The sequence below is a fragment of the Lissotriton vulgaris genome, chromosome 2_1 (assembly GCF_964263255.1).
Source record: "Lissotriton vulgaris chromosome 2_1, aLisVul1.2, whole genome shotgun sequence".
Lineage (NCBI taxonomy): Eukaryota > Metazoa > Chordata > Amphibia > Caudata > Salamandridae > Lissotriton > Lissotriton vulgaris.
In genome coordinates, this window is record NC_141687.1 from 2,068,990,594 (window position 1) to 2,069,015,647 (window position 25,054).

Genomic DNA, 25,054 nt, shown 5'->3' on the forward strand with positions numbered 1-25,054 from the left:
GTAAATGGGGAAAACGAGTACGTGGAAGATAGAAGTCAGAATACCTTCAGTCGGCCAAGCATCTGACATTGCGGCAAGCAAAGTCTGTTATTGGAACAGTGGGCCAAGCTGAACATGTAAAGACTGTAGATACAGGGGTGAGGCGCACAGCGTAAATGGTTGCTTGCAAAGTTAATTTGTGGTTGTTTTGAATTTGAGGTAATTTTAATGATTTTTAGAGTGCTCCAACAAGTGGCGTAACCGTCCCAGTACGCCGAAGAATTGTGGCTGGTTGAGTGCGTTACAGGTTATGTGAACGCATCCTTGTATCTGGGCACACCGTTAGGTTCGTCATAAATACGACAGACTCCTGGATTTCAGAAATAAATTGTTTTTTTAATTTAAATTCACGTTTTTTTCAAAAGTTCATTTGGTTACATTTCATGACTTCGTCTTATCCATATTGATGCATATAGTGAGAATGATTCAATACTGTTAAGCTTCACAAAAAAACAAATGCTCCAATGCATTTCGGGCAGGTAAGGCCCTTTCTCAAGGAGCACTGAAAACGTAAACATAAACATTTATTTAGAATTGGACTAACCCAAAGAGAGAACATGCGTATATGCTTAAATGTTGCAGAGGTGTACATTGGATTAACAGCCCATGGTTACACATGCTTGTGTGGTGGGGTAACGGTGGGTGAGCTGGTTGACCTTATGGCCCAAAGGATAGGACGTGGTGGGATGAGACGGAAGGGGGGTGCGGTGCAAAGGCAATCGCAGGCAAGTATCGAAGACACTTACGTGTGGGAGATCGTTCAGTTCGGTGAAGACCTGTGAAAAAGGCGTGGGAGAAAGCTGTTAGCGCTGTCTGTTTCCAGCCGGTTTGGCGAAACAAAGGGCTAATGTTCGTCGGGGCCCGACTTACTTGTAAGTTGAATGGATGCTAGCAGAGCATCAGGTTTGACGCTGTGAGCGGCTGGTGTCTGGAGCGGAGTTTCCGCGGAGTTCAAAAAGAAAACTCCGTGGGCGGAGTTAATACAGGATCAGGTGGGGTGTCACGTGGTTCGGAAGTGAACACAGTGAAGGGACTGGGATGGAAAAGGGTATGGCGGCAACCATATTGAAATGGATTAGTTGTGTACAAAATGTAAACAAGGTTGACACGATGCATATACGAATAGAATGTTGAAACAGTTAGTCGTGAACACTCAAGTAAGTGCTACCAAGGGTCAATGTGAGAAATACCAACGTGGTACTATAGGAAAGCGCTTAGTTCAATTCGGTCATTAAGACCATGCGGCTTCATTGCCTGGAGTCTGTAAATCCAGGAAGTTTCCAGTTGGAGGAGAACTTTGTTGTTGTCTTTACCTTCATTCTTGCGGACAATCTCAAGTACCATGTAAGTTGGGCCACATTGTGATTTGAATCATTGAAGTGGAGTGCTACATTGGATTTCTGTTTTTTTGTGCGGATATTTGACTTATGCTCATTGAGACGAACTTTGATTTTTCGAGTTGTTTTGCCCACATAGATCATTCCACATGGGCATTTCAGGAGGTAAATGAGGTTGGAAGAGTCACAAGTGGCATCTACGTTAAGTTTGATCTTGAAGCCTCTCATAGGGTGATTTATACAGTTTCCAGGGATGACATTATTACAACTGTTGCAGTTGTGGCATGGACGTGTTCCAGTGTGTGACATCTGTTTGGGTGGTGGTTTGGATAACAGTTCTTTTAGGTTTTCCGTCCTGGTGTATGCAAACAATGGAGGTTCTTTGAAAAGATCTCCAAAGTCTGGTTCAGACGAGAGAATACGCCAATGTCTCAAAATGATGCTTTTGAAAGTTTTGCTAGCTGTAGAGTATCTGGATACCAGTACAGTTCTGTTGTTATCTTTTTTAGTGGTGGATCCTTTAAGGGCTTCCTCTCGAGTGATGTTTGAGACTTTATTGATGGTTTCGTTAAGGCTTTTTTGTGGATACCCTCTGTTTTGGAATCTTTTGCCCATTTCATTCATTCGGCTGGTGCATATGTCTGGATTTGATACATTCTTTTGACTCTCAGCAGTTGGCTGTATGGGAGGTGCCTTTTCAGCGAGTCCTGGTGGAAGCTGGTGTGATGGAGGGTATTGTTTCGGTCGGTTGCTTTACGAAACAGGTCTGTTTCTAGGCCCTTTTCTGTGATTTTTATCTGAACGTCAAGAAATGTAATTTCTTTGTCACTTGTGTTCCATGATAATACAATTCTGTTGTCCTTAGTATTGAGAAGGTTCAGAGCATTTTCAAGAGTGTGCTGCGTGTTCTTCCAAATGAGAAAAAGGTCATCAATGTAGCGGACGTACAATAAAATGTTGTCAGTCCAGTTCTTATCAGTGTAAATGTATTTTGATTCAAATTCGCCCATGTAGATGTTCGCATACGTCGGTGCTGCGCAATTGCCCATTGACATTCCGGACATCTGTAGGTACCATTGGCTGTTGTATACAAAGTAGCTGTGGTAGAGCGTGTAAACCATGAGTTCCATGAGGAACGTTTGGAGGGATTCAGTGATGTTGCTGTTCAATAAGGTGTTTTCAATGGCCTCTATACCACCACCATGGGGGATGGAGGTATATAGGCTCTTAACATCTGCCGTGCAAAGGATCACATATTCATGATTGGTGATGGTGATTTCAGAAAGTTTTGTCAAGAATTCTGTAGTGTCTTTGATATAGCTTAGAAGTTTGATGACCGACGGTTGTAGGTAACGGTCAAGGAATTTTCCGATGGGTTCGTGCAGGGACCCTCTCGTGGATACGATGGGTCGGAATGAGGGATCATTGAGATTTTTGTGGATCTTGGGTAACATGGTTATCGTCGGGCTTCTCGGATGTTCTGTTATCAAGAATTTTTTGGTGCGATCATCGATGATGCCATCTTCATGTGCTTTGGTTACTATGGTTTGGAGCTCCATTTTGTATTCATTGGTGGGGTTTCCTTCAAGGGGCATGTAGGTTTCAAGATCAGAAATGTGTTCGTGCACTTTGCTTTCATACATGCTGGTGTTGAGGATGACCAGGGCACCCCCCTTATCGGCTTTAAGACATTTGATCGTGCTGTTACCGGCGATCTTCTTTAAGGTGTCTTTGTCTTTCCTTGTGATGTTCTGTCTGGTTTTCTTGTTGAAGTTCAATTTGGAAATGTCTTGTCTTACTAGGGCTTCAAAGGTATCTATACTTTTGTGGCTACATGGAGGCATGTACGAGCTTGATGGACGCAGGCCCAGCAATTGGTCAGTTTTAGTGTCCATTGTTGGTTGTAGGATGTTTTCAAAGAAATGCCTTAGGCGTAGTTTGCGGGTTAACTTAAAAGTGCTGACTTCCAGCTCTAGTAAATTGGTGTTGCTTGTGGGGATGAACGATGTGCCTTTCTGAAGGAGTCTGATTTCGTTGTGGTTGAGATGAACATCTGATATATTGATAACTAACGATTCCTCCTCGTTTTGGTTTTCTTTTTGTTTGATGGTTGATTTTCTTCTTGATCCTTTTCCTGCTCTTTTTCCCCGACGGGGTCGTTTGTGTCGTCCGGTCCTACCTCTAAAAAAGGCTCAGAGATGGATGGTGTGTCAGTCGGTGTTGATTTTTGTCTGGTGTCTCGTGGTTCTCCTGGTTTGGTGGATTCCGGGTGTGTTCTCCTTGGTGGTCCCCTGGACTACAAGTTAGGGGAAGTGTACACCTGGGCCGACATCTACGCCCAGCGTCGTCGGAATAAACCGTACAACCAGAACACCAACACATCATCCTCAGGCAGCGAAAGTTCAAACCGTCCACCAAGGCTGGCTGGCCTAAGCCCGCCAGCCAAACTGACATGCGCACTTACAGTGACCACCACTCCTCCTCTGTACCAGGGCCTGTCCCCTTCCTACACACGCATGGCTCAGGCAGTCACTTGAAAAATAAAATGATAATAAAATTGTTTTATTATGATTTACATTTTTTAATTTCTGACTTCACGGAGGAGCTGCCGATGATATTGCATAGAAGATAATTCTGAAAATGGGGTAATAATTTAGTAACATCTATAAGAAAGTCTATGACTTTTCGTTAACCTTGTAAATATGGAGTAAGGCAATGCCTACCTCTGCGTGGAAGGTGTGATCCATGGGTGTTGCTGTGGGTGTTCCCACTCAACACCCATGGTTTTTGACACTGCCAAAGACTTACAACATAGCATAAATTTGGGGCAGTGCCAAAACATCTTCCCAAAGCAGACATAATGAGGAGAAATATTTTAATTTTCCTCTTTCCACAAGTGCTGCCTTTCTCTGCACACATAGAACGAGGAAAACACCTCCTTTAATTGTTTTTGTGCAGGAAGGTGTGCTGGACAAAAACAATCACGCCAACAACACAGACACGCTTACACCATGGCGCAAAGGTTCCTGCTTTGGCGCTCAGCTGCACCAGCGCTGGCAGAAAGGACAGGAATGTGCCATATTTTGTAGATACTGCATGTTTCTGACCTTTTCTTTTGATGTAAGGCAGCGCATCTAGACGGCTTGTGGGGCTGCCTTATGCCAAACTATTGTAATTATGCCCCTATGTTTTTACTCTGTGAACAAAAAATACATAACTCTGACAACTTGTTCTAATGATATCAAAGTAAAACAAATGACTGCACAAGGGCGATTAGTGACTAGCACTGTGTCTTTATGACAGGCTCATATCAAAGGCGTAAGATTAGCCGCCCCACATCCCCTGCTATGCGGGGCGCCCGAGCTCCAGGGGGCCCCGTTCGGCACTGTGCATGGGTGGCAGGCCCATGATCTGAGAGTTCCTGACTTGGTCTGGGAAGGGGGGGACTCCATGTACTTTGCAGGGAGACCCCCTCAAGTTTTGTTATTCCACTGGGTAAAATATCTGAGCACTGTGTATTTCCTACTAAAAGTAAGCAATTCAAATACAGTTGTGCCACTACATGTAGGAACGCACACAGGGTTTCAGTTACCAGCTAATTGTCATGTTGCATCTGCAGTCCCCTAAAAGACGACTTGAGGCCCCAGCACCAAAACCTAATAATCACACAAATAGATTGATGACCTCAGGTCTTCCAGGCAAAAAAGTGAACACAATAAGAGTCAATGGAGCACAACAAATGGGTACACAAATATGATGTACTTCACCTATGCACAATTGGGCCTGAGTATTATATGACTGGGCTGACAGTAAGTGCGACTACTGTCGTCTGGGTACAGCTTATATGAAGATATCCTGTGAACTGTGCACTTCCATAACAGCTCCCCCTGGCTTACCTCTCAAAGCAGCCAAAAGGATTCCTCGAGTCCCATTCATCACTATCAAATCATCCAGTAGTCACATACACAACTAGATATAAAAATCACTAGTTAACGCCATTCCTTATTGCCCACTATATACCGGTCAGTGGCACCAATAAAATATAAATATGTGTATGAAAATGTGGAACCAAATATAGCATTATGTAACTAGTCAGTTGTGATTCCCATTCAGACTTTACTTCATTGGATCCTGTTTTAAGGTCTTATAGTTGCAGTAGATTTAGTTGGCCAACATGGGTGGAATATGGGTTTTGCAGGCCTTTTCTTACTGTCACTCTATGAGCCCTGGAGGTAACTACAGCTGTTCTTTGTGATGATGTCGATCATAGTGAGCAGAATTGGGAAATATTACGCATATTCTGGTAGAGCAGTAGGGTATCTGGGTGGCCGCACATGCCACGGATCTCTGGTAGTCCAGTCTCCAAAGACAACAGCTTGCGCTGAAGCAGGTTCGAGTTCACGGTATGTCCGCCTCACCCCTGGAGTGCTTCAGACTGGAGGTTTCCTCACACTGGCCTTCTACCCAGAGCCGGACACTCACTCCTGCCCTTTAATGGATGACTCGCTTCTCTTTCGACCGGGAACAGAGGCTCCACTTCCTCAGCACAGCTGTGATGCTTTGTAAACCAGTGGTGAGAGAGAGTTCACTCCCAGGGCGTAGAAGCAGCTAAGTGGACTTTGAAGGATACACCTACGTCACCCTTGACACTTTATGCCGCGTGGCACTCTCTTACACAGCTGAAAATAAGTCCGCTCGACACTCTTAGGGGTATCAAGGGCCGCTGTCGATTGTTTACGACAGGAAGTGCGCAGCTGTCTCATTTGATCTCAGGTGCTGAGATAGATGTATTTCCTGCAAAGGTCTGAAGGCTGCACCCCCTCACAGCCTCTGGTCCCAGCAGAATCTTTGCCCTACCACTGCTTGCGTCACCAATTAATTTACGACTGTAACTTTCCAATCTGGAGACTCAGAATGAAACCACAACTAGCCCAGCAGCTTCCTAAAACAAAAGGCATGTTCACACTTAACCGTTCATTTTGACTAATACGTTTTAGAAGTAACCCAAGGGGAGGGTGATACATTTGAGTTTCAGTTCAACAGGACAACGGGCGGCCCCAAGCCCTCTGGTAGCATTGATTCGCTAGAAGAGGTGTGTGGGGTTTATTTTGGGCCAGTTCATTCCTGTTTTAGTAAAGACATCAGCGTTCAGTGCACATTGTTATGTTGAATATTAAGTAATGCTATGTGCTTTTGTTAAGCATCACAATTGCCGCCAAAGTGCTCCACAACTACCCTCTGCCCGCAGAACTCAGCAGGTAGCAATTATGGCAATATGGGTTTCAGCTTGCGGATGATGAGAACCAAACATTTCAAAAAAGAATTAACTTAGTGGAGGCAGTACGAAGGGGAGAACGTGAAGAATGTCAACCATAGGAATGACAAGTGTTTGTTCTGTTTTCTATTCCAGGGAAGGCGGAGACCTATTTAGATGCCATCAGAAAGAACATTGAGTGGCTGAAGACGCACAACAAGCAAGGGACAAAAGAAGGTATGTAATGTGTATGCAGGAAAGTTTGGAGAAATGACAGATGCCAAGGTAGAAGCCGAGGGGCTGAGAAAACGGCTCTCCCCAATCATTGAAAGCTAAATCTGAGGGGATGCGGAGATACAGGAACTATGTTACTGAACTGTACACCATCTGGATTTTGCATTTTGCTCACAGGATTTTTTTTTTTTTGCCCAATCGATTTTATTTGTTTGATTCTTAAAGTGTAATGAGAAAATAGACAGTAGGATATAAAATAAACAGAATACGTTCACTGCACATGCACATGCATTGTATTCATGAACATTCGTAACACCCCCACTCAGAAATGTGCAGGCATCAAAAGGCGGCATGGAACAATATGAGGAATGAGGGATGCATAACGCTTGTCCGTGGTTAGTGAAAATGGCTAACCTGTACAGTCTCTCACAGGCACATATAGCAATAAAGTAAGGTAGACTCTGTGTGCTCGGGGTATGAAAGATCCAGAGTATCTATTAGCCTAATCCTTCGAGGCGGTTTCCAGTTTGTGTGTTTTTGCTTAGTTGTATCTCGTCCAATGCCGACACAAACCATTTAAAGGATTTCAGTGCTCAGTTGTAGAAATGCTGCACTATTCATGCAATATTCTCACATCACTCACAATCTGGGATCATGGAAGAAGTGTGCAGTAATCTGACTATGGTTAATGAACAAACTACTATTATGCACGTTTTTGGCTGAGCGCAGCTGCAGATGCCCATTGTTGGATTCGACCAGGAGAAATTACAAAAATAAACAAGAAGGCAAACCATAGGGATGCATTGTTACAGAGGTGAGGCGTTTTCATCAGCAGCAACATGTGAATTTGATCTCAGGATAATCATAAGGAAGAAACTAGTGAAAGTGTTAGCTCAGAATGCCACACCCGCCGCATCTCTGAGTGTCTCCTAGTCCTGGTCAGTCTCTCTCTATCTTTTGACCAGAGGGAACCAAAAAAGGTGCCATGTTATAGAAACATCACTCTGAACTGGTTCAAATCAAACACTCTAAATCCAATCAGGTACCAATGACATTTGGAGTAAGGAAAGGGTTAAGGCTATGGCCTGTATCCTTCACCTTCAACAGGGAACACCTTGAAATGTCATGAAATACAGGCAGCACCCAGCTGTACATTAAAGCATAACACACATAAGACAACATAGACCAACACACATGCAAAACAAATCTAATGCTGGATGTCACAACACCATCTGAAACTCAGAAGATCTCGAAAAGCAGAGTCTCTTGAACTGAGCTCCGCCACCCCTCGCAAGTCCCCACCAGATATTGGTTGTAAACACTAGAAACAAATAGGAGAGTCCCTCTAAGCCACCCAACAAATCCTTGAGCTTTCTAACCTCAACTCCATTGGATCTATGTGGGAACGCACTGTAATGGTAGCATATTTTGAAATCCGCCTCTTATGCGAAACTAAAACAAAGGTTCCCATGATCAACCTCCTTGTGGTGGTGCAGACTCCTGCACCAGTGGACTAGCAGCTAGCAGCCTTGGGTGCATTCTCATTAACCTCTCGCTATTAATATACTACAAGAGAAATGCCCTTTAAGGTTCTAACACCGTCAAATAATACAGTGTTCTCAAGTAAAGAAAAGCATTGAAAATTAACTAGGTCTTGCATTTGCTTGAGTTAGAGCTATTGGCGTTCTAATTGACAATGTCTTTTAGCTATGTATTATGGAGTTTATTTATGTGGTAATGTATGTGTTCTTGTAAAGCGCACTGCTGCCCTGCTGCGTCGTGGCGCTGTAGACCGCTGGGGAACCCGTCCTGGCTATCCCTGTGAGATGGTCCCTACTGAGTATCTCCAAGGTGAAACCAGGCATCCCCGGAGAATGTGGGGGGCCGTTGTAGAGATGAGGCAAGCTAATGCCCAGAGTTGCCGAGTGTGATCCCTGGTTAGAGTAGGCACTGAGGCGAAAATTATCGAGTCCGCTGACCCTGGTCCACGACCCTGCCGCGTCGGGAATTGAACCCTGGTCCCATGTGGTGTGATTGGAATTATGTGGGCTGGATTGGAATTGATAGTTGTGGAATTGTGTGGTGTGGAGTTGATTTGTGTGGTGAAATGATGTGGCATAGTATGCAGTGTAAATATGTGGATAGTAATTATGTGATATTGAGTGTACTGGAATTATGTGGAGTGGGATTGTGTGTTATTTGGTGTGCTGTTTAATTTTGTGGCACGATGTGGAAATATGTCTGTTTGATTGGATGTATGTGGTGTGTTGAGTAATTGTGACTTTGAGTTGAGTTATGTGGTTTGGTGTCGAATTATGTAGTGGGGATTTGAATTGCATGGGGTTTAATTGTGTGGCGTGGAACTGTGTGGATATGTTTGGTTTTTGGGTGACAAAAATACAGATAGGAAAGAGCTGTGTCTTTGGGTGTTAAAAAGAAGAATACAAAAAATAAAAAGAAGAAGGTAACTCTCAAAGGCATATTTTATAGGGTCGGGTACCTCTTGGAAAGCCAAGGCCCGGATGAATGTACCCAACACAAATATACAAATAAGTCCCCATAAGCAAAATGGTGCAAGTAGATCTTTTTGTATAAATGTAACAATAGTTGACCAATGTCTTACTGCACATTGGTGTATCTTGTGTTTTCAGTTGTCTTCTTCCTAAAGCCTAGCTGTGCTTAATGTTATTGTTATAATTGTTAGCTAAACGCATTGTTGATGCTCTCTGCAATGGAACACCGTAGAAAGAAAACAACGAAAGAAGGAGAAAATAAATTAAAACACCACTGAGAACACATGTGCAGGAAGGCACGAGTCAAATATAAATAATTACAAAGTGCCATGGGTGTTTTTGTACAATGCGTGTCAAGAGGAAGCATGGAGATTAATAGATAGTCAGTAAATGAAAAAGGAAGTTCTTATTGATTTCCAATCAAGTATACTTTTGTGAACGGTATAGGGTCATATTTCTTATTAAAGGGCATGGGTTGAATGGGAAGCAGCTGGAGATACTGAAGAGGGACGTTCACTGTGCCTTCACAATGAAAGGGATACAGTGAGCAAGCACAAGTAAGCATCTATTATTTACAGTTCACAAGCTACTGAAAAACCCACAGATTGCCAAGAGAGCTGGACTCACCCCACAGGAAACATCCCAGCCAAGCATCGTTTGTGCCGGCTCCTCCGCCTCTTCCGAGATGTTTAAAACGAGGCAGAATCTCAATTTCTTACTTCATTACTTCAGTGATCCAGTGGCAAACATGTGTCACACAGTGTGTCACACTAAAAGAACCTAAATGTCAGACAGAAGCACACAAAATATGGAAATGTTGCACACATGCCAACTGAAAACCTAGCGGCTATGCGAACCCCTTTAGGGCGTAATAGAGACATTGTCTGTGATGCACAATCAGTACACTGATAGGTGTATTTCTATTATCAGCAGATCAGTCTGGAGCTCTTCTGCTCCTGTCTACCCATTACTAAGCAGGGATGGGGATTGTCACCTCCCTTAGAGTGGGCAGGGTTCCAGAGATGACGTCCTCTCTGTCTAACAGGGCGCTGTTGGAAGCCATCCTGAGAACAGAGTTGACAATGTCTTGCCAAGGGCAGCCCTCTGTCCTGGTCAGTGGAACTGCAGTCTTTATTTTGAAAGAAATCTCGAATGAGGCCAATGTAAAGAAGATATGGTAAATCCATCTTACCCATAATGCATTGCATGCAAGACCGTACTACAATTACATCCAAATAGTTATGTCCATATATACAATTAGTATCTTTCCATTCTCAGTTGCACTGTGTGTGGCGCTGATGAAATGGGTTCTCATTGAAATGTGACAAAATAAATATTATATTATTCCCGGATTAGGTTGTGGCACTGATGAAGGGAAATGTATGGAAGGTCTCATATAGAAGTGAGATCTGATCACAAACGTGGCACCAAAGCAATAGTGACGTGGAATTTAACTGTGAATGAATGACCCATACTTATAAAGCACATAGCTACTCCTGGATGGAGTGTCCTGGCGCTAACAGTTCACACATGGCTGCCTTTCAGGATGCTTAGTTCTTAAAAAGCCATGTTTTCAACTGTTTTTGAAGAGCGGGAGAGTGTTACTGCTCTCAAAGCTGCCGGGAATTTGTTCCAAGCGTTGGCTCTTAAGAAACCAAAGGGCCTACCCCTTCTGTGCACCAGACAAGTTTTGGGGATGCCGGCCAGGTCAGCGGAGGACTATCTGAGTGCTCTAGTAGGTGTGTATCGACTAACTTGTTTCCTAAGGTAGACGGTGCCCATGCCATGATAGGCTTTGATGAAAATAACCATGGCCTTGACTTTTATGCGTTCCTTCACTGGCAGCCAGTGTAAGGATTTAAGATGGGGGGTGATATGTGACCTGGGTTTCAGTTTGAGAATCGCCCTTGCTGCTGAGTTTTGAACTACCTGTAGGCATTGGAGAAGATTTTCCGGTAGCCCCAGATAGAGGACATTGGCATAGTCCAATCTGGATGTAATCAGCGCCTCTACCACTGTCTTCCTGGAGTCCCTGGGAAGAAGCGGCAGGACAGAAGAGAGCCTGGGACTCACAACACTATCATACAAAATAATAGAAAATCAACAAAGCAGGGAAAGGATGCAGTACTAAAGGCTGTTACTAGTTGTCCCTCTGGAGTGCTAATGAGGCCTCTATGAGCCACATCAGGTACTACACCCTGCAATCCTAAAGAATCCGATAGGTAGCACACAGATGCGTAAAAAGCCACACAGTATAAAACAAAAAACCAATACTATTTGGTGAGCATTGTGTCAGGAAAAGAGAAATACTTACGGTAGTGGTTGCAGGCAAGAGTCAATAATATCCCATTCCCTTGTGAGCCATGGCGGACTGTAGCCCAATGGTAGCAGGCAAGCAGCACACAAGGTATGCTGTCACGTCGAGCACCAAACCACATGTCCCTTGAGACTAACACAACAATGACACACACAGGACTGTGCACACAGCACCACAACACTCATGTCCCTCCTTCAACAGGAAACCACTCAACACAGAGCAGTCCAAGTATATTAAAGAAGACCCTGTCATCTAACGCTGCCTTCCATAGAAAAACAACATTCAAGTCAGCATAGAGTACTAGTTAATGTCACTGTTTTCTGCTTCTGCCGTTTATATCTGCCAATCAACTCTCTTCATTAACTCACTGTACACAATAGGGGTAAGTTCTTCTTTGCCATGCCAAAGCTAAAGACGGGATAAGAAAAACAAACAATGATAACGGGAGGAGCGTGTGGCCAGCAACAATGACTTCTGAAGCTCCATGAAATGTGAAGAACTACAGCAACCAATTGGACAAGAGGGGTAGCACTGCGGTCTAGGAGATGGCATACGACAGCCCAGCCAGTAGTCCAGTAGGAAATGTGCAAGTTAAAATAGCACTCATGAAAAAATAAAAAAAGAAGAAGCGACAAGAGAAAAGTGAGGGGCGGAAAAGCGACAGGCGTAAAACAACAATTGAAAAAAAAGTTCTCCTAAAACAACAGAAAAGGCAATGCAAGAGTAAGGAAACTGTTCATGGCCGTTGGTCTTCTGTGCGTCTTCTGCACAAAACGAAAGTGACGTATTGCTGCGTGAACCAGTTAGGTAGCAGCAAAGAAGAGCGACACTGGACTGAGCCTATGGTAAGCAGCAGGTGGGAGCAGAGTCCTTCATTGAATACAGCAGGGATTGCAGCAGCGCATGCATGCTGCCTCAGCTCAACCTGAAAAATGAAGTAATATTTTACACTATGGGGAATATAAAACATAGCCAATGAGCAAGTAGATCTTCTGTAATGTTGTGTGCCTGCATACACAGGCACTACACCGTACTTGACATTTGCCCATTCTATATTTATTTATTTATTGTAATTTCTTAATTGATTTTACAAATTAACAACCAAGACACTGTACATCAATCAGATGGGAGAGATATCAGAGACATAGTTTCATCACCAACAATTTAAGTGGTTAAATATTCCATAGTCAGCTGAACATCTTAAGTATACATCTGTTGCCAGGTCATAGTAGTAGTAATCTGGGACCATGCAGGTATATTTCACATGGAACATTAGTTAAATGAATGTGGTCATCAAGTAGGGCTTCACTCAGTAGTTTCTGGCTTTATAGACCGTAGGTAGGCATGAAAAGGTGACCAAATATCCTTAGGGCACGAGGCGAGAGGCTGGAGAAGTGTATAATCGTCACCTACTCTCTCACACCAGCTCATGCTCCCAAACCAGTCCGAGACAGCAGGCAGGCGAGGACTACTCCAAGGCAGTGCTATCTCCCGCGTACCCAGCAACAGACGCAGGGAGACCAGCCGGCGAATAGACTGTGGTATATTGAGGGTGTAGCCCAGCAGTGCCACCAGGGGATCAGGCACAATGTCATTGTCAGTCATGGCAGAGATATGTTTGAACACTGCTACCCAATAAGCTTGTACAGTCATGCACGTCCAAATGAGGTGTGCGAAGTCAGCTCCCTCCCCCCTGCACTTCATGCAGTTGTCAGATCTGTTGCAATAGCCACTGGCGATAGGTAGTAGCGGTGTGAGAATTTAAAGTGTAAGAGTTTGTGTCTTTCACTAACTGATATGCTCTGCGTTTGTGTGCAACTGTGTGTCTACATTTTGTCCTTAATCGTCACCCCTTGTTCCGCAGCCCAAATCTCCCCCACCTGTCCAGTAGTGTCAGGCTTCAGTGTGATACAGACTCGATATAGTCTTGCGATCATGTGGGCTTCCCCGCTACTTACTATGGTCAGTGTTATCAAAGAGAAGTGTTCAGGTGGTACTGAGTAGATCTGTACCATCGATCTCACAGTGTTATGGAGGCATCTAAGAATGAAATGGTCCATGCATCATATGTCCCCCTCCCATGGGCATGCCACCAAGGGTGCAATATGCCCTTCTGAGAACAGGTCACCCATGGTGTATAAACAATGCCAATGTAGTGTACAGTGCACTAGTTTCTCCTGGGTGAGCGGGTCCAAGGATTGTCGTGTATCGGAATAGCATTAGAGTATAGAGGGCAGACCCTCAACATACGTCGCAGGCATCGACATGCCTAGCATGTGGCGGATACTGTCTGTATGTCTTCAGTGTCTAATGGTATGCCTTTGGGTAAAATCTGAGAGTGAGGTATTCCCTCAAGCATCGTCTGTTCTGGGTGCAGGCATGATATCCGGGTGGTACCAGCTATATGTGTAATGGCATTAGGCTGCTAAGTAGGTAAGGTGTAAATCTGGGACCCCAAGTCCTCCACGTTCCAGTGGGAGTGTGAGTGTATCCCACCGAATACTGGGGTAAGCTCAAGCCCAGATCAATCGTATTAGGATTCTGATGAGTGTATGGAAGAATGTTTGCGACAGAGGGATGCTAGTAAAGAGGTACAGGAACCGGGGTAGGATAAATATTTTTATTATGGCCACTCATCCAGCCATGGATAGAGGGAGTCGGATCCACCAATCCACCTGCGCATTAAGACTAGCCATTGCCAGGCCATAATTGCGCTGTAGAATTTGTTCTTTGTTGCTATGAATATGTATGCCCAAGTATTTTGTACCATTCACGGCCCAGCTAAGGGGAAGATCTGCCGGTGGTGGGTGAGTAGCCTCCATCAGTGGAAACAGTTCTGATTTAGCCCAGTTTATGCGGAGGACAGTGAGTTCACCAAAGCACGCTATCTCCTGCATAAGTGGGGGGAGATTGAGGTGAGGGTCTCGGACAAATAACAGGATGTTATCTACACATAGCGACATCAGAAGAGGCCCATCGGTAAGCCTCAGGCTACTGTGCAGATGACCTTCCTGCATTGCCCGGACCAGGGGGTCCATTGCCATAATGAATCGAAGGGGAGACAATGAACATCCCTGTCTAGTGTAGCGCATAATCAGAAAGGCGTCCGACAAGGCACCGGTTAACCATATCCTAGCCATTGGGTTGGTATATAATAGCATGATCAGTGCGGTAAATTGGGGGGAATGCCAAGCTTACACAGAACAGCCTTGAGAAAGGGCAAATCAAGAAAATCAAAGTCCTTTTCCGTGTCTGCCTCTTGGGTGGAAGGGGATATTTTATTGAGTACCACAAAGACGGTTTATTTATTTTTATTTTATTTTAGGAGTTTTATATAGCGCAAGGACCTGAGGGTATCAGAGTGCTTCAGAGCATGTATAATTATGTGCAAATATACAATACAAATATTATGATAGAACATGAGGGTTCGAGCCGGGTATAGATCAGACAAAGGAGCGAATGAGCAGAGGAGCGAGTAGGGTGTCGGTCAATCGAGATGAGCATCCAAGAGGTTTCTTTGTTTAAACAGGACGGGTGACCAAGATGTTTTCTAGATCTGAGTCAGTGTCAACAGTCATAAAATTACAGTAAGATGGAGAGCCGTCTAAGGCGCTTCCTTGGCTCTTATCGTTTCGCTCGAGAACAGTCTAGGAAGAGGACTTTGAGCAGGTTCTTGAATTTAGGGAAGGAGGGGATCGTTCTGATGTGGGGGGATGGAGTTCGATATTTTTGGGCGTTTCCAGCAAAAGATTTAGCTGCAGTTTTTTGCTTATGAGTTTTCAGTGGGACGAGTAGTAGAGTGTTGGAGCTCCCGAGGTTCCTGGACTGGCCGGCCTTTTTGAGTTTGGCGGCCAAGTATTCCGGTTTGCCTGTGTGAAGGGCTTTGTACGTGAGGCAGGCTGTTCTAAAGCTGGCTCACAATTCAATTGGGAGCCATTTCAGTTCCCTGAGTGCAGGACAGATGTGATCAAATTACTTAGTTCCTGGGACCATTCTTGCTGCAGCATTGAAGGTTGTTTTTAGGGATGCTAGGTGTGATTTTGCTGTCCCGGTCAGGGCTGCGATCCCATAGTCAATTCTGGAGAGCACCAGTGCTTGAGTGGCTTGTTGAAGATCCTTAGGGGGAAGGAAGGGTTTTATTTTGTACAGTAGTTTCAGGTTGAGAAAAGCACTTTTGGCGGATCTAGTAATGTGTTTTTTCATGTCCAGTTTTGGGTCTAGTATGATACCTGTAGATTTTACCGAGTCCACCGGGGTGAGGGTACCATTGAGGACATCAATGGCTTTAAGCCATACTTCAATTTTGGGGTTTTCATCTCTGTTGGAGATGAGGAGTACTTCCGTTTTCTCTTGATTGAGTTTTAGGTGGTTGATTGTGAGCCAGTGTTGAACCTCTTTGAGCGTGACATTTAGTCTCTGGATGTCGTCAATGGAGGTAGATTCCAAATATAGCTGCATATCATCCGCATATAAGTGGAAAGGGATGTTAGAATTCCTGAGTAGTGTGGTTAGGGGTTCCTTGTAAATATTGAAAAGATGAGGGGAGAGCACTGACCCTTGTGGGACACCTCTATTGACGGGGTGGAAGTCGGACTCAAAGTTTTTAATTTTTATTCTTTGTGAGCAGTTGTTGAGAAAGGAAGAGAACCAGTGGAGGACCGTCTCTTCAAGACAAGCCCTTTCTTGTAGGACTTTGAGGAGCAGAGTGTGATCGACTGTATCGAATGCAGCCGATAAGTCTAGGAGGATGAGAAGGCAGCATCGGTCCAAGTCAAGTGACTTGTGTAGATCCTCCATGACACTGAGGATTGCGGTTTCGGTGCTATAGCCGTTTCTGGGGATCTAGGAGATTGATGTTATCCAGGTGTTGGGTCAGCTGAGGGAGTACACATCTTTCCAGGATTCTGGACAGAAGAAGTAAGTTCGATCTAAAGTTGTTCATATCCTCATTGTCTAGCCCTGGTTTTTTCAGTAGTGGCATGACTTGGCCTTCTTTGAGGCAGTCTGGTATGTTTCCAGAGCTCAGTGAGCTATTAATGATCTTGCACCATAGCGGGCTAGGATGAGCTTCAGGTCCTTGGCCAGGCGCGGGGGAAGCTGGTCTTGGGCGTAGGGTGAGGGTTTAGCATTGGAGATTAGATTGACTATCTCTGCTTCCTGAATGGGAATGAAGGAGGACCAGTGTTTTGGGGGGTTCACGGAAGCGCTATCCTTAGTTTCAGACGCCTTATTCTCGATGGAGGGGGATAGATTTGGGCCAAGAGAGAGATCGATCTTGGCAATATTGTTGTTGAAAAAGACGGCAAAGTTGTCACATTGTTCTTTGGATGCCAATATTGAGGATGTCATAGGCTTGGATGTTTGATTCCTGATGATATTGAAGAGTTCTTTGGGTCGGTTTTTTGCGGTATCTAGAGCAGAACAGAAGAAAGCTGTCTATTTGTTCTTGATGTGCTTTTTGTAATTCCTGCGGGCTGCATTGAGTTGATCACGGTGGAGGGTGGAAGGATAGTTCCTCCAAATTCTTTATGAGGCTCTAAGAAGTCTTCTTTCTTCATAAATGTCAGTGGTAAACCATGATCTGGAAGGGATGATCTTGGATTTTTTTTAGTTTCAGGGAGGCAAGATGGTCCACGGTGAGCATCAAATTGGCGTTGTAGAGAGAGGTAAGTTCAGTAGTTGAGAGGTGATAAGTAGTGCTAGGGAGGAGCAAGCTTATTCTTTCTTCTAGGTCAGCCCGAGGGATCTGGGCTGTGTTCCTGACCCATTTGGGGCAATCCTGCTTGGGGGTTTGAGTTAGGACCGTTTGGTTGATGTGGAAGAGAATGATGTGGTGGTCTGACCAGTCTACGGGAATGATGCGGTCGATGGTGATTGCGTTGCTTTCAGTAATGATTGCATCTAGGATTGCTCCTCTTTGGTGTGTTTCTTCTGAGCAATGTTGGGTCGGAATATTTTCTAGAAGGAGACTGTTTAGAGTTTGAATGAGCTGGTTTTTTGTTTCATTCCATCTTTCCATCTTAGATTGAGGTTGTCGAGAATTATGCTGTTAGAGTTGCCGAGTGTGCAATGGGCAATCAGGTCAGAGAGGTGTTCCCCAAATTCGTTGGAGTTGCCTGGGAGGTGGTATAGGAAATGGCAAAGTAATGTCCTGTAAGCGCATATCATGATGTTGACTGAGAGACACTCAAAAGAGCTATATAAGCAGGAGGTAGTTTCCGTGGGCGCGGCATAGCAATTATTCTTGTGAATAATTGCTATGCCCCGCCCCTATGCACTTGTCTATCTTTGTTAATCATTGTGAATCCGGGAGGCACCAGCATGTCTATGCTGGGGTAAGAGAGATTGTTTAGCCAGGTCTGTGTGATGAAAGCTATATCTAAATCATGGGAGAGGATGGCTTCTGCTAGTTCTGTTGCATGCTTAGAGGCAGATCTGCAGTTTATGAGCATGCATTTAATGGGGGGACCTTCTTCGTTCTAAATCAGGGGTCTCCAAACCGGTCCTGGAGGGCTGGATCCATGCCAGATTTTTAAAATAACTACATGTATCTCAATGGGGATATTCAAAAAATCTGGCATGGTTCCGGCCCTCCAGGACCGGTTTGGAGACCCCTGTTCTAGATCATGGTAGGTTGGGCTCTAGGTAGGAAAGTTAGATGAGCTGGGGGTCTAGGGACTCTTGGAGGGGGTTGTTCCCTTCCGACTCCCGTAATTACTTGGATTGTGGATTTGGGGGAGGAGTTCCAAGGGGGGGTCATAGGTTAAGGCAGGTAGTGCTGCTTCCTGGGAGGAAAATGTGGTTTTGGGGGAGGAGTTTCAAGGGGGTCATAGGATGAGGCAAGTAGTGTCACTTCCTGAGGGGAAAGTGTGGATTTTGCTCTTCTGGGTCTTTCTGAGTGGATCTCATTCCTCGATTTATTGTTTGCGGGTCAAGATCGGGGGGGGGGGGCGGGCCTGAGGCCCACTGGGGGGTGGTACCTTACTCCTTCTGGGTTGGGAGGGAATTGTCGAAGCGGGCGAGTGTTGAGTGGGCTTTCGGATTGTGACCAGGGTGGATAGGGTTTTGTTCAAGCCTCGTATCAAGATTGCAAGCTGAGATTCTAGGAGGTTGAGGCGTTGCGTCTTGCTATTCATGGTGGGAGGGAGGGCGACGGGGCAGCAATGCCCGAGGGGGAGAGAGGTGAGGCTCAGTCATGTTGGGTAATGGGGGAGGAGCTGCCCATATTATTTCTGGGAGGGCTCATGGGTAGGAGCTATACTGGCTCGGGCCGAGAGTCATGCCTCAATTGGTCTGGGGCGGGGAGGGGCTGTGAGGAGGCTGAACTTGGGAGTAGTGCTCCTCTCTGGATGGCTGGTTGGGATGGGAGGGGAGGCAGGTTGGACGGGACATCTGTCAGAGGGGGTGGGATCATTATTCGGAGGTGCAGAATGTCGGTATGTGCCTCTCGAGGGCAGGGGGATGGCGGAAGGGCGCGAGAGGGGTCCGTTGCCTTATTTGTTGTGGAAGGCTCATTGGGGAAGGGGAGGGGCCAGGCCGTGTTGTGTATTGTGCAAGGGTGCTTTTTTTTAGCGAGAGGAAGAGGGAGTCGAAGACTTCGAGGTTATCGCTCTTGGCCTGTATCACAACAGTACCATTCTCGTAGATGGTTATGGAGATACTACCGCTTACGGTCTGGTATTTTGGTAGAGAGGTCGTTAGTTTGCGGCTATGGGCTGTGATGGTAGTTTTGGAGATGAGAAGATACGTGTTGAGGATGGTGACCCAATTGTCTGGTCTTTCAGCGTAGAAGATGAAGTCCATTTTTAACTGCCCTCTAGAGGAGCAGTGGTAAGTGTCTACGAATAGTGTTTCTGATCAGTCTGTGTTTGAAGTGTCTTTTCGCTTTACTAGAGAGGCTGGGGGGGGGAAAGTGATTGCGAATTAGTTTGGTCCGTGGGGTATCAGGTAGTTAGGGGTTTGAGGGGAGGCAGCCATTAGCGTGGCCGGCGGCATCTTATCTAGGTTAGGAAGTAGGCGGATTTCCTCTTGTGTGGAGTAGGGAGAGTGCTGTGCGGAGGAGAGAAAGCTGTCTGTCAGGTTGGATGGGTAGGGGAGCTTGAGGAGTAGTCTCTTGTGTGGATGCTCCGTCCACAACCACCCCCTTTTGTACCGCTTTGGCCGCCATAAGTGTGGCAGGGTATGCTCAGACATGAGTCCCTTGCTCACTTTGCCACTGGATTCAAGCAAGCCGGGCTGAAGACGGCTGGAATGCCAGAAACCGGTCCTCTGAAGCTTATTTCTGGTCCAGGGAAGACATGGCTTGGCAGTTCGGGCTGGACTGTTCCCATGAGGCACAGGGTCAGACTGATTTGCATATAGCCATGTCTGAACTGGGGTGGCAGAGTGGGCTAAAGAACGGTGATGGATTAAACCCAGATCTTTTGACTGGGTGTGAGTGTTTGATTGATTCAGATGCTCCGTCCATCACCACCCCCTTTTGTACCGCTTTTGGCCGCCATAAGTGTGGCAGGGTATGCTCAGACGTGAGTACCTTGCTCACTTTGCCACTGGATTCAAGCAAGCCGGGCTGAAGATGACGGAATGCCAGAAACCGGTTCTCCGAAGCTTGTTTCTGGTCCAGGGAAGACATGGCTTGGCAGTTCGGGCTGGACTGTTCCCATGAGGCACAGGGTCAGACTGATTTGCATATAGCCATGTCTGAACTGGGGTAGCAGAGTGGGCTAAATAACGGTGATGGATTAAACCCAGATCTTTTGACTGGGTGTGAGTATTTGATTGATTCAGATGCTCCGTCCATCACCACCCCCTTTTGTACCGCTTTTGGCCGCCATAAGTGTGGCAGGGTATGCTCAGACGTGAGTCCCTTGCTCACTTTGCCACTGGATTCAAGCAAGCCGGGCTGAAGACGGCTGGAATGCCAGAAACCGGTCCTCGGAAGCTTGTTTCTGGTCCAGGGAAGACATGGCTTGGTAGTTCGGGCTGGACTGTTCCCATGAGGCACAGGGTCAGACTGATTTTCATATAGCCATGTCTGAACTGGGGTGGCAGAGTGGGCTAAAGAACGGTGATGGATTAAACCCAGATCTTTTGACTGGGTGTGAGTGTTTGATTTATTCAGATGCTCCGTCCATCACCACCCCCTTTTGTACCGTAATTGCTAAGTGAACAAGGGGAGGCGGCCATTGGTGTGGCCCTCCTGTATGGCGGGGGCACCTGTGATTTGGTGAGGCAGTGGATCGCAGACTTGGGTCCCGCGAGGGTGTGGTTGGAAGAGCGACCGGGGGTGCCTACACTACCCTGTGGGTCCAAGGCCGCATTGGAGTGGCATTGAATGGGGGCTCACTTGTGACCGGTCCTTATTAGGGCCCTGGTAGACAATTAAGGGCCAAGCACCAAGGGGCTGTCAACACTGACCTTTGAGTCCTTGATGCAGTGGTCTCTGAGGTTGTCAGGGGTCTTCTTTTGGCTTTATTGCTGGTCCTTCTTTGAGTTGGTTCGGGCACTGGTGGCCAATATTAGGTCAGGTAACTGGAGCTCCTTACGTGTTGTAGCCCAGGGCTTCACTGCAAATTCAGGATGGCCTAGTTTCATTCAAGGGTTCCAAGTGACCTCCTTCACTTTGTAAGGGAGGATCCCGGAACCAGGGGTATTCTTGTGGCCTTAATAATTAGTTGGATCCATCTGTGATTCTGGGGCTAGAGACCATTGTTGTAGACAGGTATCAAGTGCTCCTGGCATGTTGATGAGTCCTTGGGTTCTGTTCCTGCCTCAAGACAACCTGTGTAAAGGCGGTGGCCCAAATGACCCGCCTGGCAGTTTTGAGGGACTCAAGGCAGTCTGTGGTCTTCTTATGACCTTGTGACAGGCCACTTTACCTTATGACAGGCTCTAAGATTAAGAGAGGTGGATCTCTGTAGGACAAAGTCTGACTGGACTGGGGAGATCATCTGCTCCATCAAAAGCACCAGGCGGGTCGCCAGTACTTTAGCCAGTATCTAATTGTCTAGGTTCAGCAGTGATTGGGGGCGGTATGAGGCACAATCGCTGGGGTCTTTACCAGGCTTCAACAACAGAGTTAGTACCGCCTCGCGAAGTGTGGGAGGCAGCGTGCTTGTTGTTATGGCCTCGTTGTACAATGCAAGGATATTTGTTTATTATTATTTGAAATGCATGCGATAGCCAGGAAGAATCCCTGCGCTGTTAAACCAGATGGAGGCGTTGCGCTCCTAGCTAGCCTCAGGCTGAAAGAAGTCAGGTTTTAAGAGACTTTCTGAACTTCATATAGTTGCTCATGGATAAATAGGCTACTTGTAAAAGGCAGATTTATGCCCGAAGGCTTCATGGTGCTAAACCTGGCATTTCCATTCAAGGTGATGCAGCAAAACAGCTGGGACTAAACTGCTTTGCAAAACGTTTTCTAGCACTTGATTTGTCATAGATGGAGAAATAAAGAATTCCAAAGCAAGAGTGCAGTCATAGAAACAGTTGTCCCTCATTGTTACTAAAACACTGGAGCAAATCAATGTCAGTATCTTTGGGCTGAGGACATGCAGGAAGTACAAACAGTAATATTGAAGCACTTAGGCTTGACTTCGGCTGAGGTTTACTTCTTTTTCTTCTCATATTTTATTAAAATATTTTCATACACATGAAACATTAATGACAAAAATTATTTCCAATTCTCAGAAGTTTCATTTGATGTGAACGCTGCTAACATTTGGAACTTTTCCATAACCACAGTATACAAATAAAAGGTTCTCAGACCAAGTCAAGTCAAGTCAAGTCAAATAATTTATATAGCGCACTACATACCCATAGGGTCTCAAGGCGCTTAGGGAGGGGAGGAGGATTACTTGTCAAATATCCATGTTTTAAGTTGCTTTCTGAATGCTAGGTGGTTCTGGGTAAGGCGAAGGTAAGTGGGGAGTGAGTTCCATGTTTTAGCTGCCAGGTATGAGAAGGATCTGCCTCCCATGGTGGTCTTGTTGATGCGAGGTACAGTGGCGAGGGCTTGGTTGGAAGAACGTAGTTGGCGGGAGGGGGTGTAGAAGGACAGTCGTGAGTTGAGGCATTCTGGTCCGATGTCGTAGAGTGATTTGTGTGCGTGGGTTAGCAGTCGGAAAGTGATCCTCTTATTGACGGGTAGCCAGTGGAGGTCTTTCAGGTGACCAGAGATGTGTGTTACGCGGAATGTCTAATATGATCCTGGCTGAGGCGTTTTGGATTCGTTGGAGTTTCTTCTGGAGTTTAGCGGTAGTACCTGTGTAGAGGGTGTTTCCGTAGTCCAGTCAGCTCGTGACCAGAGCATGGGTGACTGTTTTTCTGGTTTCGGTGGGGATCCAGCGAAATGTTTTTTTGAGCATGCGAAGAATGTTGAAGCAGGATGAGGATACGGCGCTGACTTGTCTGTTCATTGAGAGTGAAGAATCCAGGATAACGCCTAGGTTCCGTGCGTGGTCTGTCGGGATGGGTGCTTTTCCAAGGGCTTCCGGCCACCAGGAGTCGTCCCATGCAGAGGGGGATGTACCTAAGATGAGGACTTCTGTTTTATCTGAGTTCAGTTTCAGACGGCTGTGTTTCATCCATTCGGCAACTTCTTTCATTCCTTCGTGTAGGTTAGTTTTGGCGGTGCTGGGGTCATTGGTGAGAGAAAGGATCAGTTGAGTGTCATCCGTGTAGGAGATGATGTTGAGATTGTGTTGGCGAGCGATGGCCGCAAGGGGGCTCATGTATACGTTGAAGAGGGTGGGACTGAGTGAGGATCCTTGTGGTACGCCACAGATGACTTCAGTGGCCTCGGACTTGAATGGTGGAAGGCGGACTCTCCGGGTTCTTCCGGTGAGGAACGAGGTGATCCATTCAAGTGCTTTTCCTTGTATTCCGATGTTTCTGAGGCGTTGTAAAAGGGTGCTGTGGCAGACTGTGTCGAAGGCTGCAGAGAGGTCGTGGAGGATGAGGGCGATTGTGTCTCCATTGTCCAGTAGAGTTCGAATGTCGTCTGTTGCTGCGATGAGGGCGGTCTCAGTGCTGTGTTTTGCTCGGAAGCCAGATTGTGAGGAGTCGAGGGATTTGTTGGCTTCGAGGAAAGCGGCGAGCTGGTTGTTGACAGCTTTCTCGATGACTTTGGCCGGGAAAGGAAGGAGCGATATGGGGCGGTAATTTTTGAGTTCGGTGGGGTCCGCTGTGGGTTTTTTCAGAAGGGCGGTGAGTTCAGCGTGTTTCCAGCTTTCCGGGAAGGTGGCAGAGTTGAAGGAGCAGTTGATGACGTCTCGGAGGTGCGGTGCTATGATGGAGTCTGCTTTGTTGAAGATGTGGTGAGGGCATGGGTCTGTGGGGGATCCTGAGTGGATGGAGTTCATCAGGCGGATGGTGTCCTCAGTGGAGATTGGGTTCCAGTCGTTAAGGGTGTTCAAGGGGGGAGAATGTTCAGCATATGGTTGGGTCGGTTGGTCTCCGGGTTGGTTGTCGAAGCTGTTGTGGATGTCTGCAATTTTGTTGTGGAAGAATAGAGCCAGGGAGTCGCAGAGGGCTTGAGAGGGGGTGATGTCGTTGGAGTTGGCCGAGGGGTTGGTGAATTCCTTGACGATGTTGAAAAGTTCCTTGCTGTTGTGGGCGTTGTTGTCTAGTCGATCCTTGAATGCTGTTTTCTTGGCATTTCGGATCAGTTGGTGGTGTATGCGGGTGGCGTTTTTGAAGGCGTCCTTGGTGCTGGTTGTTGGGTCTTTTTTCCAGGCCTTCTCAAGGGAGCGGCAGAGTTTCTTGGATTTCTTAAGATCATCGTTGAACCATGAGGCCTTCTTGCTGCCAGGTTTGCTTTGACGATTTTTCAGTGGTGCTAGGATGTCGGCGGTGTTGGATAACCATAGGGTGAAGTTGGCGGCGGCTTGGTCTGGGTTAGAAGAGTGGGCTGGGGTGTTTAAAAGGAGTGATGAGGAGATCTGGTCGATGGTGATTTTGTTCCAGTTTCTTTGCAGAGTTGGTTGGAGGTGGTTGATGGGTTTCGGCTTGTTGTAGGTGAAGTGAACGCAGCTGTGGTCAGTCCAGAGGAGATCCGTAGTGTGGCTGAAGGAGACATTATTGCTGGAGGTGAAGATGGGGTCGAGTGTGTGACCTGCGATGTGGGTGGGGGAAGTGACCAGTTGTTTAAGTCCGAGGTTGGCGAGGTTGTCCAAGAGGGTGGTGGTGTTGCGGTCGTTGTTCTTTTCAAGGTGAAAGTTGAGGTCTCCCAGAAGGATGTAATCTTTGGAGGGGAGCGCGTGTGGAGTGATGAAGTCCGTGATGTCTTCACTGAATTTTGCGCGGGGTCCTGGTGGTCTATAGAGGAGGGTGCTTCTGAGTGTGGTCTTGGGGTCGATGT

General features: G+C 46.3%; 1 protein-coding gene across 1 annotated transcript in view; it reads left to right on the forward strand.

The window, feature by feature from the left end:
* Positions 1-25,054, forward strand: part of SCG3 (secretogranin III) — a 246,014-nt gene that overhangs the window by 189,255 nt on the left and 31,705 nt on the right. The window contains exon 11 of the mRNA XM_086958295.1: positions 6,787-6,867. Coding sequence (XP_086814421.1) covers positions 6,787-6,867 — 81 coding nt within the window. The remainder of the gene's footprint in view (positions 1-6,786; positions 6,868-25,054) is intronic.